This window comes from Scylla paramamosain, chromosome 12 (assembly GCF_035594125.1).
Source record: "Scylla paramamosain isolate STU-SP2022 chromosome 12, ASM3559412v1, whole genome shotgun sequence".
In the NCBI taxonomy this organism is placed as follows: Eukaryota; Metazoa; Arthropoda; class Malacostraca; order Decapoda; family Portunidae; genus Scylla; species Scylla paramamosain.
The window spans coordinates 24,217,948-24,232,947 of NC_087162.1; the positions used below are offsets into that span (position 1 = coordinate 24,217,948).

Below are 15,000 nucleotides of genomic sequence, written 5' to 3' on the forward strand. Positions count from 1 at the left end.
GCCCTCAGAGGCACGGTGATCCTCAGCCCACGTGGCGGGACGCGGAACGGAGCGGGGACCGGGACGGGAGGCCCCGCAGCGGCCATCAGGATGCAGGCCACCCTCCCCGCTCTGATTGATATGACTGTTTTATCTCCCGCGATTATGCGAGATCCGCGATATGCAAACTAGCCTTCCTTCTCATCGCGAGCCGTTACCCACGCCCAAGTGTGCCAATGACAGGCGACGTGACCCTCTTCCACCCCCCATGCTGCGCTAGTCAACTCTCCCCGCTGCACCGTCCCGCGTACTGCCTCCTGCCACACTCGCACGCCACATCATCTTGACACATTCCCACCAGCACACCATTACGCCCACTCTGCACTCAGCCCTCTCGTGTAGCCTACTCTATTTCCCCACCTGCCCGTCGTACCTGCCCCACCCAGTACATCCTATCCACCTTTGACTCACTCCTCTTATGTTTACCCTTCATACTCGCATCCACTCACTTTTATTACCACAACCACAATCATTCCACATCGCTCTGCCCTTCTTCTCATCTCTCACATCTCCTCCTCTTCCCCACCACCCTCTCTTCTAATGTACTCGTCCCTTCTCTCCTCCCTATCCTACCCTTCTCTGTCCCTCCCTCCCCCTCCCCCACACAACAATCCGCCCCAACCATTAAGTAAGCGGAGGTTAAGTCACCCATCGTCTTAGAGTGGCCATCAATCACCACAACATGAAATTAGGGAGCGATGTCACCCCCATCACTGTTACAACTCCTCCCCACCCCCCATGTCCCCCCTCCCCGCCCTTCCTTGTATCCCCACTGCTGCTGCTGCTACTTCTGCCTCAACTTTTCCTGTCCTTTTTATACTTTACGTTTGTTTTACTTTACTGTGTCTTTTTCTCTTTCTTTCTTTTTTTTACTGGTATTACTTTTCTGCCTCCTGTTTTTCGATTTCTTTACTTAATGTTACTTCTATTTTTCAACTTCTTTTTCTCCTCTTCCTCTTCCTCCTTCCTCTTTTCACTTCAGGTTTTGATATATAACATCACTACTACTACTACTACTACTACTACGACTAATAATAATAATAATAATAATAATAATAATAATAATAATAATAATAATAATAATACCACACTAATGATCGTATTTTAGTGAAACCTTGGAATTTTATGATTAAGACACAAACACACGTGCACACCAAACTTCATACGAATAAAAAGAAATTAATGTCACCCTTTAAGACAGTAACTCGCCATGCCTTCGTTTAATTTACCACCATGCCTTGTTCATCTCCCCATTTCTCTTAAAAATAAATAAATAAATAAAACTCGCACTTCCTTTCATTACACTCCACCAAACACCACCACCACAACCACCAACTCTCCTCCTTTACCTCGCCTCCACTTTGACTATCCCCTCTCTCTCTCTCTCTCTCTCTCTCTCTCTCTCTCTCTCTCTCTCTCTCTCTCTCTCTCTCTCTCTCTCTCTCTCTCCTATAACCAGCGGTCGCCACATTTTATGCAGGGGATAACAGAGGCACGTCAGTGGAAGGCACGCGGGGAATGCTTTGCGTCGCCGCGCCCAGAGGAACACCAGAGGACGCTTTATCTCGTCATCCAGCCTGTCAAAATATTGGCTGGCCACGCTCAGGGAGGAGGAGGAAGAGGAGGAGGAGGAGGAGGAAGAGAAGATGCTGCTTTCGTAGGAGTTAAAGAAAGAGGAGGAGGAAGAGGAGAAATAGCAAGTGTTTATGGGAGGAGGATGAAATGGTGCTTCTGCAGGAGTTAAAGGAGGAAGAGGAGGAGAAGGAGAAAGAGGAGGAGAATATGGTGCTTTCGAAGAAGTTAGAGGAGGAGCAGAAGGGAGAGGAAGAGGAGGAGAAGATGCTGCTACTTTCGAAGGAGTTAGAGGAGGAGCAGGAGGAGGAGGAGGAGGAGGAGATGGTGCTTCTAAAGGAATTAAAGAATGAGGAAGAGAAGGAAAATGAGTTAAAAGAGGAAGAGAAGAACACGTAGCAGGAGGAGCTGGTGTGATATGGAGAGAGAGAGAGAGAGAGAGAGAGAGAGAGAGAGAGAGAGAGAGAGAGAGAGAGAGAGAGAGAGAGAAACCGGAGAACAGCATAGTTACGTGATGGAAGGTGAAATATGAAGATGCATAAATCCCAAAACCTTCCCTGACCTGGAGTAGAGAAATAGAGAGGAGGAGGAGGAGGAGGAGGAGGAGGAGGAGGAGGAGGAGGGCGGCACGGGGATAGGTAGAAGTGCATGTGATAAACTTCCATCATCATATCCTCCTCCTCCTCCTCCTCCTCCTCCTCCTCCTCCTCCTCCTCCTCCTCTTCCTCCTCCTCCTCCTGCACTGTCTCTTTACCTTGTGGCTAGTTGATAGTTCCCGAGCAGCCTTGTAATTGCAGGAACCTAAAGGCCTGTTCCTGTTTTGCTATCCTTTTATAATCCTTTGTAGTAATCCTCCTCCATCCAAGAATTATACCAAGCGATGGATAAAAATCACCACTGCGTTAACCACACACACACAGAGAGAGAGAGAGAGAGAGAGAGAGAGAGAGAGAGAGAGAGAGAGAGAGAGAGAGAGAGAGAGAGAGAGAGCCACCTACCTAACTACCTACCTACATCTCACATAGCAGGAGATAAGTATGAAAAGGCGACTCCAGGCCCAACCAGACAGTACCACTCCTTCCTCACCCTTTTAGTCTTACATTCCCATCTTCCCTCACTGCACTCCCGCCTCTACGTGAGTCCCCGCGTGTAGCACTGTCTTCTGCCCCCTTCAAGAGAGACCCAGGGCCGTGAACCACTGTATAAATCTGCGTTCTGCCCCAAGACGAAGACGCTGCGTTGTTTGCATTGCGGCCTAAATGAGCTATGCCTTCTAGCTAATAGTCGACGGTATGACGGGTTGTGGTGAGGGCAAGGGAGGTGACGGGAGGGAGTGACAGAGGGAGAGCGGGAGGAGGAACCGAAATGTAAGGTAGGAAAGTTAGAACGAACAATAGCAGCCTTGTGGGTCCTGACGAAGCTGTGGCCTATATTTTGAAACACTTCTGCCGCACACCTCCACTGCTTTTTTCAAAGGCTCTAGTTGAAGGTATGTCGGTTGTTAAGGGTGTTTTTACAATTTCAGTGACCGTTTAACAAGGTTTCTACATCATTAACAAGAGAAATAGTCTTGGGGACCCGGCTAATCATCTCTGTGGGGTTTGAAATCAGTGGTGGTAAGAGAGCATCGTCTTTCTGAATTTGGGCCTGTAATTGAAGGGGTATTTAAGAAGACGATTCAAGGAGTGTTTAGATAAATATTTGGAGCGGGACAGTATCGCCAGTAGCAGCGAAGAGCGGCTACTTCTCATCCAAAACACCACCATCGCCACCGCCACGCCCACAGCAGCTATCACAGAGGCACGCCAGGAGTTTTAATGTAGTGTATGGGAGTGCGTGGGAAAGTAGCATTGTATTCTTAACCGTTTCCGCGTCTTAACTCGACAACTTCTAACTGGTTATCGTGGAAGTTACTGGGATTTTTAAGAGTATTTTCATGATTCTAATAATTTAACATGCACTTCGTATTGCCAATGACGGAAAAAAAAAAAAAGCACCATAAAAAGCACGATTTATCCTCTCGACAACTTCTAACTGTTTATCGTGGAAGTTACTGGGGTTTTCAAGAATATTTTCATGTTTCTAATATATAATTCTGTATTGTCATTGGGGGAAAAAAAAACTTATAAGCACGATTTAATTCCTCTTGACAACTTCTAACTGGTTATCGTGAAAGTTCTCTGTTTTTTTTAAGACTATTTTTTTTATGATTCTAGTAACAATTCAACGCGCATTCCGTATTTGCAATGGGAGAAAAAAATAAATAAACTCATAAGAAGCACTATTTAGATTCCTCTCGACAACTTCTAACTGGTTATCGTGAAAGGTTTTTAAGAGTATATTTTCATAACCCTAGCAATAATTCAACACGCATTCCTTATTGTCAGTGGAAAAACACTCGTAAAAAAAACACGATTTCACTCCTCTCTGGTCTTTGAAAATAGTCGTGGTGAGGGAACAGCGCCTTTTAAGAATACTATCTAGTCTGTGTGAGTGCATCCCTTCCTCTCTCAGATTTCAGAGCTGGTTAACGGAGGGTGTGTCAGTGAGCGGGTCTCTGGGTTCTCTGGTGTCTGCCGTAGAGGAGAGTTGATGTGAGATCTTCCGGAATAGAAAAGAGGGATAGACAATATAACTGCAGTAGAAGAGAATATCAAGTTAAGAAAAGAAAAACAGAAGGCATCATAATCGAACAGGAGACAGAAAGGAGAACGGAACATAAGAATGGAAGATTGTAGAACGAGAACAGTAGGAGAAGCGGAGGAGAGAAACAGAACAGGGTAATAAGACAGAAGAACATAACATAAGAATGGAAAGAACAGATCAGTGGAACAGAAGTAACTAAACAGAATCGTGCAGAACCAAAATATCAAAGCAGAACGAGGACAGAACACAAGAATGACAGTGTAGAACGGAAATGAGAACTGCTAAACGAAAAGAACAAAACAACAAAATAAAAAGACCAGTATCAGGAAAAAAAAAAACAATACAGAAAAAAAAGAAGAATCAAACAGAACTAAGCACAACGAAAGAACAAGACAACGAAGCCAGAAAAGAGAACACAAAAACAACATTAAACAACCGTAACACATTGTACGTACATAAAATAACCAGACACTTCCTCTTCATAAACATACATATCATCAACCAACCCAACTTTTCAATCACAGTACGTACAAACATACATAAACACGCCTCTGTACTCGTGACTCTCTCAGCGAAACTTGAAGAGACGGAAGAAGAAAAAAAGAAAAGAAATAAAGGAGCATTTCACCAACACAGAATGACACTCTTCACGGACAGTCATCACGCTATCGGGGAATGGCTGATATTTATCGCCAGTATGCGGACTAGGACGAAACTTTGGAACATTAGTCAGATTTCTTCGTTCATTGTGTCGTAATGCATCGTGCTTATTGAAATTGGGTGATTTATAGGTATAGACACTCTCTCTCTCTCTCTCTCTCTCTCTCTCTCTCTCTCTCTCTCTCTCTCTCTCTCTCTCTCTCTCTCTCTCTCTCTCTCTCTCTCTCTCTCTGCTTTATCTTTTTTCTTTCTCAGTAATTCTCTTATTCTCTATAGCGTCGTTATCTTCCTCTTACTTTATTTATATTTTCATTATCACTTAAGATTTTATTTAGAATGATGCATATAAAAGTTAAATAAAAATGAAGTAAAATAGTTTAAAATTTTAAAAAACCAAACTTAATCTCTCTCTCTCTCTCTCTCTCTCTCTCTCTCTCTCTCTCTCTCTCTCTCTCTCTCTCTCTCTCTCTCTCTCTCTCTCTCTCTCTCTCTCTCTCTCTCTCTTAACTATATATGATTACGAGAGAGAGAGAGAGAGAGAGAGAGAGAGAGAGAGAGAGAGAGAGAGAGAGAGAGAGAGAGAGAGAGAGAGAGAGAGAGAGAGCTGGAATGTGGAGGCGACAAAGAATTAAAGCAAAGAAACAAATTTAATCATGAAAAGTATTTTAAAGGAAAAAAATAAACAGTTAAGAAAAGAGGAAGGAAAATTTTAAGATAAAGAAAGAAATGAGAAGGAAATGAACGACCAAGAATTACGGAACGAGTTGTAAGAGGAGAAAAGGACACAGGGAAAAAAATGAACGATAAGATGATAAAAATTAGATGAAAAAATAAATAAATGAACTTGGTGGAGAAAATAACTCTCTTTCTCTCTCTCTCTCTCTCTCTCTCTCTCTCTCTCTCTCTCTCTCTCTCTCTCTCTCTCTCTCTCTCTCTCTCTCTCTCTCTCTCTCTCTCACGAACGTCAGGACATGGCTGGTCTTCTTTTAAGATTTGATAGAAAGTTGGTTATAATAATATTAATGATAATAATAATAATAATAATAATAATAATAATAATAATAATAATAATAATAATAATAATAATAATAATAATGTAATAATAATAACAACAACATTCCTCACCCATTCCCGTTCCTCTCCCCAATCCTCTCTTTCCTCACCACCTCCCCTCTTTCCCTTACCCTCTCCCCTTCATTTCCTCACTGATCTCCGTCACATTAACCTTAACACACTAACCTTCCTTCACATCATCATTTTACCCTTCATCTCCCATACCATCCTCATCCCTGCAGATTCTTTCTCATTTACCTCCTTCAGAGTTCCTTCTTCACCTTCCTACTTTTTTTTCCTCCTTGCCATACGTACCCTTTATCACTTCTTTCTCAGTTTCCCTTCTTTCAGGCTTCCTTTCTCATCCTTCCTGTCTCTTATTTTCTTCCTTTCCCATTTACCTTCACCTTCAGGCCTCCTCCTTCCTGCCCTACCGTTCTTCTTCCATCTTTCTTCCCCCGCCCTCTTCGCCCGCCGCGCGTCACAACAGCGACAACCTTGCCTTGCTTGAAGTCATCTTGCAGTCACTTCGCGTCACTGTGGCGGCGATAGGCAGGTGTGGTGTTTGGTGTTTGTGTGTTTGTATTTTTTAGGGCCTGGAGCTGGGCAGGGGGAGGGGGGATGTGAGAGAGAGAGAGAGAGAGAGAGAGAGAGAGAGAGAGAGAGAGAGAGAGAGAGAGAGAGAGAGAGAGAGAGAGAACTTTATGCTACATAGTGAAATATTTTGGAAGATCGCGTGTGTGTGTGTGTGTGTGTGTGTGTGTGTCTGAAAGATATGAAGACACACACACACACACACACCAGAATTAATGCATGAACTTTATAAACATCTACAAGAAGGAAGAAACTAAAGAGAACAGATTCTACAATTTTTATCCAGTACAAAGTTTGGAGGTGGCTGTAGAACAAGTAAAGATGTCTCAGGGTGATTCGTTAAGGAAAGATGAACCTAATAGCAGCCAAAGGGTTAAGCTGCGTAAAGGGAAGACGCCGTGTATGGGCTACATTGTCAATACTTTGCATGGCGGTCAAGAAGAACAAGGTAGTTTCCTTCTAATACGCTAGATATACTAATACTACAAGTAACATTCGGCTTTAGGCTTCCCGTAATGCGTTGTTTACTGGATATACAATAAGTTTCGCACCAGGAAATTTGCTTCTCCATCAGTCGAAACAGCTCTCGTAAATAATCTTTCATCGACGATAGATTAGGCTAAGTTAGACTGGGGAAGCAGCATTCGACTCTAGGCTTCCTGTGATGTCAAGCTTCCTGCATATAAGTTTCACGAAGTCGTTTCCCTCCAGTAGCATGATACCCTCAAGGCTCCTTATGATAGATGAGGTTAGGAAGATTAGGAATAACAGATAAGTGATTCCTGACGCCTTCCTGCATGACTGAGCCTCAAGTGTACAGCTCCGTGATCTTACAAACTCAAGCAGGCCTCCTGTGTTATTGGGGAAACTCAAAGATTATATAAGTAATGCATGAAATAGACAGGAAAACTGGTGAGCTATTTTGTACAGCATGAGAAAAGTCTTAATATTCAGGTAAAAAGAATTCTGGTACATTGAGTTTTGCGTTTTCATCAGTCAGGCTTATTATACCCGGTTAGAGTTTTCTCAGTAGTCAGAAGGAACGTATTTATGGAGTCCTTGGTCCGCACCGTCTTTGTTGTCCTGTTTTGGCCTCGAAGAAATAAAGTCAAGTTGAATAAGTATGTAAAGTGCTTTTTTTTTTTTTCAATGTGCACATACTCAAAAAAAAAGAAATATATTGATAGTTTCGCACGAGTTTTCCTGATGAGTTGCCCCAAAACACACAGCCCCCAATGACGAATCACGTTTCCCACAGCCAGCGTCGCGACAGGATTGAGATCACTGTCATAACCAAGGTAAATAAAACTTTACACCTGTAGCTCCTCTCAGGATTTCATTAAGACGCCGACCTTGTGAGCTGTATTACGAGTGGAAGTGTTGTATTTGTGATGAAGACTGCATGGCGATGGCTTCTTTTCTTTTTCTTTCTTTTTCTTCTCCCGACAGTGTTTATGAAATCAATGTTTCTCCGGCAGGTTGTCAGATTAGTATTGAACTTCACTGTACGGGTACTATAATGAGTGTTTTGTGTAATGTTTTGTTGTTTTCATTAAATATCGTATTCCCGAATCGCACGTAAATGCCTCAAGGCTTGTTCATGAAGAGTACGCTAATAAAAAAATAAATAAATAAATAAATACAGCTACAGAAAATAATGTGGAACTCTAAGTAAAGGAGAAAATTGTGACGCTTTATAATATCTGGAATTAATTGGTCAGCTTAACTATGTCTGCCGTGGGTTCTCCTTGCGCTTAAAGAAATTGTTTGGTGTGATAGTTTTTTTTTTGAGACACTACTGACAGCAAAGGTGTAATCGAGTAGTTGAAATTCTTTAGTGCATATATTTTTACTTTGCCCTCATTAAGATTTTCATTGGTTTCTCAAATGAAATAAACGCAATTGCCCACCCCTCTTTTGGTTCTTGTTTCTTTGTGCGAATGGCATTGTGGCAAGCTTTTTCTCTCACTTTTGTCCTTGGCCGGGCTCTCTTACTCTCGTAAAAATAAATAAGAAAGTAATAAGTAAATCAATAAATTAATAAATGAAAATGTCAATGTCATCAGCAGTCAGAGGGTTGATGCGCCACGATACTGCGGTCATTTGGCGCAGCTTAGCACTGGGAACTGAGGTGCGGGAATGTTATGCGCGAGCAGGAACCGCACCACGCATTGCTTCACTCAACAGACATTACTTCCACGTGTGTCGTGCTCGCCAAGAATATTGGAGGGCTTGCTGCAGTCTTGAGACAACCACCAGTTCCACCGCTTGCCTATTCACTGAGCACTTAAGTAGTTATTATTGATTTAGTGCTTAAATGGAATCTTCTGAAGTATCATTAGATATTATATACACAAGTACACGCATTTCAATATACTACCACAAAAAAAACAGCTCATAGTTATCAATAAGAGAATGTTGATTGTAAATATTTTCTAATTTCTACATTTTCACTTGGTTCGATTAGAGTATAAACGTTATACTAGTAAAAAAATTCCTACTTGAAGACTAAATTCAGTTGTAGGAATACTTCAAAGGTAAAAGAGATAATGTTTTCCATATCGTTTTTCTTTCTGGTGGAATATTGTACGCATGGGTTTACCTTCCTCATACTTCACTCTACATCATATTTTATACGAATTGTATTTTGTTTTGATATTTTATCGGAACACTAACTTTTTTGTTCCGTGAACCGCACTGGGATCTGTTTGCTGCTGCGCCAAAAGTGTTTTAGTTGCTCCATCAGTTGTCTTTTGTAGAGCATGAACTGAGTTTATCCATCAGGTAGCTCCCGTGAGTCTCTCTAATGAAGCTGAAAATACACAGGTAAATTTCAAACGGAGCACAAACCTATTCATCGACTCCACTGAGGATCAGCATATTTTTGTTTTTTTTTCCTTCCTGTTGTTCTTACACAGGTTTCTTTTCCAAGGAATGGCATGTTTAACTTTTCATGTTGTGGCTTTTCAAACTTTTCACAATATTTCCTTAAAGTTCAGAGCAAAATTTCAAAAGACAACACTGATAAGAAATTGAGTGAACCAGTTGTTTAAATCTTGCATTGCTTGATCTTTTATTTATACTCAGTAAAGTCAAGCGTAAGATTACTTAAAGGAATTATCAGCTTCAGTAATGTTATCAAAAAGTCAAAAGGTTAACAGAATATGTAAATCTTTCCAAAACTTCCCACGTAGCTTCTCACATGGTCCTCCCTGTATCTAACCTTTCATTTACCATTCCTCTCCCTCCCTCCCTCCCTCCCTCCCTCCCTCCCTCCCTCCCTCTCTCCCTCTGCTCATCTCTTTACCTGTTACCCTTTTCATGTCTCTTTCTTGTTCTACCATTTCATTCCCTCCATTCCCTCTTCCTCTTCTTCCTTTTTCCACCTCCATTTCATGCCCTCCGTCTGCCCCGTCTTTTTCTCCCCTGCATCCTACTCAGCTCCATCCCCAGCACACACCGTTCTCATCTTTCAACCTTTCCCAGCACACCTGTGTTCCCCAATCTTGCGCACACGCACCACATTGATATTCCACCATGGGCTCTTTGCACTTATTTTTGCACTATTAGCCGCAATGCAGGTGTGTTGAACATGTGTGTTGATAGACATAGAATGTGTGTGTGTGTGTGTGTGTGTGTGTGTGTGTGTGTGTGTGTGTGTGTGTGTGTGTGTGTGTGTGTAGGTGTGTATGTGTGTGTGTGTGTGTGTGTGTGTGTGTGTGTGTGTGTGTGTGTGTGTGTGTGTGTGTGTGTGTGTGTGTGTGTGTGTGTGCGTGAGTGCCCGTATGCACGCGTGGTAGATTATATAAATGTACTACACACACACACACACACACACACACACACACACACGCTGCCGGATACCTGCGCTGTTACAACAAAGATGTGTAGTAGGGCCTCAAATCGGAGTCCAGCACCGCCCCGCCGCCCTGTAGCTTCCCAGCACGTGCTGTTGCCCATCTAATAGAGTAGTATTTAAATAAAAAAAAAAAAAAAAAAAATATATATATATATATATATATATATATATATATATATATATATATATATATATATATATATATATATATATATATATATATATATATATATATATATATATATATATATATATATATATATATAAACATTTCCGCGATGCATTACACTCATGTACATATTTAACATCCTTGGAAAAAAAAAAAAAGGAAAATTACTAGGCGATAATGTGACACATTTGCGGCTTGTTGGTTCGTGTCACATGTGTTGTGTGCACCTGTACTCTGGCGCACTATCTGCCGCTGCCGCACCTGACCTCCCATACAGCTGCCATTTCCATTTTTCCTCATGAATAATGATGTATAAATGTAAGAAAATAATTAAAAAACAAAAAAAAATTGCCGCCATGAACTGCTTCACTATTTTTTTTTCCATAGAATATTCATCAAATGAAAACAAGGAAGTGGTATTGTGGGCGTGAAAATGTTGATCGCACTCCTGGCCTTCTCTTTGACTTTTTACGAATAATATTCCATTAAGGTAAACTTCATGAGAAAGCCATCTATGAAGAAAGAAATCATTAGAATCACAGTGTGCCCTGCATGTCTGGGGAATGATTTTTGCGACGCGTCGTGCGGCGTGAGGGAGTCGGCGGCGGGTGGGTCGCGGACCTTGCGGCGGGACACCTACCGGCACTGAGGGACATCATGGTGGTGTACCTGGCGACGCACTGGTGTTGCGGCACCGGTGCCTCAGACTGTGCCGGCCTGAGGCGTGACGTGCAGTGCCAGCAACAGGGGGCGTGGCAGGGTCCCTGCACCTGTGGGGCACACCACTGCCAAGGTCGCCACACTCATCACGCCGCACCACCACACTGGCCTTGCTGTGGCCTCACTCCGCCGCGCCGACACACGCTCTTCCTGCTGTGCCGGCTGCTGAGCGGCTCGAGGACAACCCGCGGCGGGAGCGACGGGCGGAGACGCTGAGGCGGGGCACTCGCGGCGCGAACGTCGGGCGGGCGGAGTGGGGGGCGACGGGTGACCACGGAGAGTGCGGGCCGACGACAGCCCTGCGTGGTTGAGTACTGAACCAGTGGTGGTGGTCGGCCATGGCCGCTGCTGCCCGCCCCTCCGCTGATGCCACCACACTCTGTGTCTTCATTTTCTTCCTTTTCAGTAACCTGACGCAGGAGAGGGTGTTGTTGTTCCCCCTGCACCCACGGGTGCTCCCCTCCCACCCCGCACTCACACCGGCACGCCCAGCGGAAGTGAGCCCTCGATATTTCCCTCAACATGGTTACCACTGAGGCGGTCACGTGACTGTGGGCAACCAACCATACACCGTCGGGCCGGGGTATTCAAACGCGTCCAGTTCACAACACCTGCCCGCCCCTCCTCTCCCCTCCCCTCCCCTCCCCTGCCTGGTGCTGGTGAGATATGTCCAGAAGCTCTTCGCCCGCCCCTCCCCGCTCATGCCGGCGCCCCTCCCTGTTCCCTCCCATTCTTCACTGGTCACGGATAGAGTTTGGGAAAGGTGGAAGCTGAGGACCGGAGTGTTGTCCTTCATCTTCCTCTGCCCTGAAGGTTAGCTGCACTTCCCCCTCCCCCACCACTCCATACGCCCACCAAGTCTTCCTCACGTCATCCCCGCATGAGAAGGCAACACAATTCCAAAACCAGCATAGAGAAGGAAAGTTAACCTCTGCATTTTCATTTGCAACGGTGAAATATTGTGTTTTATAAGATTCTGCCTCTTAACGCATGTTCAAATTAGTGTGTGTGTGTGTGTGTGTGTGTGTGTGTGTGTGTGATAAACCTACTATATATGCCTTTTATATTCTGTATTTTTATATTATATTTTAGCAAAGTAATTAATATTCATATCAGAAAGACAAAGACACTCGCGCAGTGATCCCAGGCAAATCACGCGCCCTGTTATGTTCCTCGTGTGACGCGTCAATGACCAGCGTCACGTGTTGCTAAGACTGCCGCGGAGTGATGAGCCGACACGCTGGAAGCAAACTGAACCACCACCCATGAACCACCACCCATCTGTCCACTCCCCCTCCCTCCACCTGTCCACTCCTTCCTCCTTCCACCTGTCCACTCCCCTTTCCTCCCTCCCCTTCCCTGTCTCACCCTTCACACCACCTCCAGCCCCACCATCCTGATCCTCCACTATACTCCACCTTTCTGTTTTTCACCCATCTCATCCTCCACCCAATCCTCAAATACCCAACTAAACCTAACTCACGCATTCCATTCATAGATTCTCCTACATGCTCACCTTTCCATTTATCACTCATCTTACTCTCCACCCAGTCTTCCAACACCCAACACCCAATCTAACCTAACACATAACCAAGCTAACAACCGCTACATCCCTAACCCATGTACCTCATCCCCTACCTTACAAGCAACCCTCCAAAACCTTCCTCTAATCTTATCCAAACTAACCTAACCTAACCCAACTTAACCTAACCTAACTTAATCTAACCAGGCTAGCAAACCCTGCATCCTTAACCCACACACATTCCTCATCCCTATCTTACGAATAACCCTCCAAAACCTTCCATTAATTTTATCCAACCTCCTAACTCTCAGTACTCTTACCTATACTAACACCAATCTTACCTCCTTACCAACTCTTCACCCTCACCACTCGCCTCCCGCGCCACCCGTAGACAGCATCGCCAAGGGAGGATGACAAAGACCGTGGCTGGGGGAGGTGTAGCCGTCAGCCTCGTGGTGGTGACGGATGACACAAGGGGCATGATGGAGAGTCCTGACACGGAGGCTGGAGGGGAGGGAAGGGAAGGACGGGAAAGGTATAGAAGGGTAAGAGGAGGAGTAACAGGTCGAGGCTGAAGGGAGAGAGTGAAGGAAAGGGAAGGACCGGACGAGAAAGAAATAGTAGTTTAAAAGGGAGGAATGGAAGGGATGAGAGTGGAGGGAGAGAAGAAGGATAATAAAAGGACGAGAAGGGAAGGGAAGGAAAGGACTAGGCAGGAGAGGGATAGGAGTGTAAGAGGAGGAAATGGAGAGACACGGGAGGTTTGAAATGGAAAAACAGGAGATAAATGGAAGGTTAGAAAAAAGACGATAAAGAAAGAAGGAGAAATCACATCAATCAAAACTTCTCACCATTTCCAGAGATGTGAAAGTGAAGAAGAGAATAGGAAACAAAGCTCATGAAACATCACATCTTCTTCCTCCTGCTCCTGCTTTCAGAACCATCCGTCAAAGAGACCAGAGCGACGATTCCTCCCCGATAAAGTCTCCTTCCTTTTTTTCCTTCATTTTCCTTTCCTACCTTCTTCCTTCCTTCCTTCCTTCCTTCCTTCCTTCCTTCTATCTTCCTTCCTTCTACCAACCCTCATCTTTCTCCTTGTCTTTCTGAATGTCCTGTTTCTGCTTCTTCTCCTCCCCCTCCTCCTCCTCCTCCTCCTCCTCCTCCTCTCCTCCTCCTCCTCCTCCTCCTCCTCCTCCTCCTCCTCCTCCTCCTCCTCCTCCTCCTCCTCCTTTCCATTTATACTCTATTTGTTTACTGTCCTAATCTCTCGTCATCTCTCTCTCTCTCTCTCTCTCTCTCTCTCTCTCTCTCTCTCTCTCTCTCTCTCTCTCTCTCTCTCTCTCTCTCTCTCTGATACATGCTTTCTCCCTCCTTCATCTTATCTCTCCTCTTCATCTGTAGAGAGAGAGAGAGAGAGAGAGAGAGAGAGAGAGTCTTCCGTCTGGTCTTTTCTGTACCCATAGCTTCTGTCCAAATATGGAAATACATAAATAATTTTGCCTGTCAAAGAGTATTTTAATGTTCTGTTTTGTTTACTTTTTTTTTTTTATTTAGATTATTCAGGCCCTAAAATGTTAACCTTTAACTAGATCAGAGACAGAGACAGAGAGGCAGACAGACAGACAGGCAAACAGGCAGACAGGCAGGCAGACAGGATGACTTACAGACATGTAGTGTAATATAGACAGACAGAGACAGACAGACAGACATATAGACAGACAGATGGACAGACAGACGGACAGATAGACAGAAAGAGAGACGTACAGACAGATAGGAAAGCAGACAGACAGACAGAGAGACGTAAAGACAGACAGACAAACCGACAGACTGACAGGCAGAAAATAGACAAAGAACTGACAGACAGATAAACAGGCAGAAAAATGGACAGAGAACAGACACAGACAGACAGACAGACAGACAGGCAGGCAGGAAGACAGGAAGGCAGAAAGACAGACAGAAAAAAATAGACAGACAGACAGATGGACAGGCAGAAGGACAAGAGACAGGCAGACAAGGAAGAAAGTACTCGTAAGGTTAGGAAAGGGTAAACTTAGTGCCACAAATAGCATACCCTTACATTCAAACAGACCCCACGCCGTTCCCTTCTCTCCTTCCCCCTCCGAAAAAAAAAATAAATAAATAAAAAGAAAGCTGTAACACCCTCCC

The 15,000-nt window shown here is 44.2% G+C and overlaps 1 protein-coding gene across 1 annotated transcript in view; it reads right to left on the minus strand.

The window, feature by feature from the left end:
* LOC135105919 (trithorax group protein osa-like) overlaps positions 1-12,254 on the minus strand; it is a 90,599-nt gene extending 78,345 nt beyond the window's left edge. The window contains exon 1 of the mRNA XM_064014627.1: positions 11,233-12,254. Coding sequence (XP_063870697.1) covers positions 11,233-11,251 — 19 coding nt within the window. The 5' untranslated portion in view covers positions 11,252-12,254. The remainder of the gene's footprint in view (positions 1-11,232) is intronic.
* Between the last annotated feature and the right edge of the window lie 2,746 nt (positions 12,255-15,000).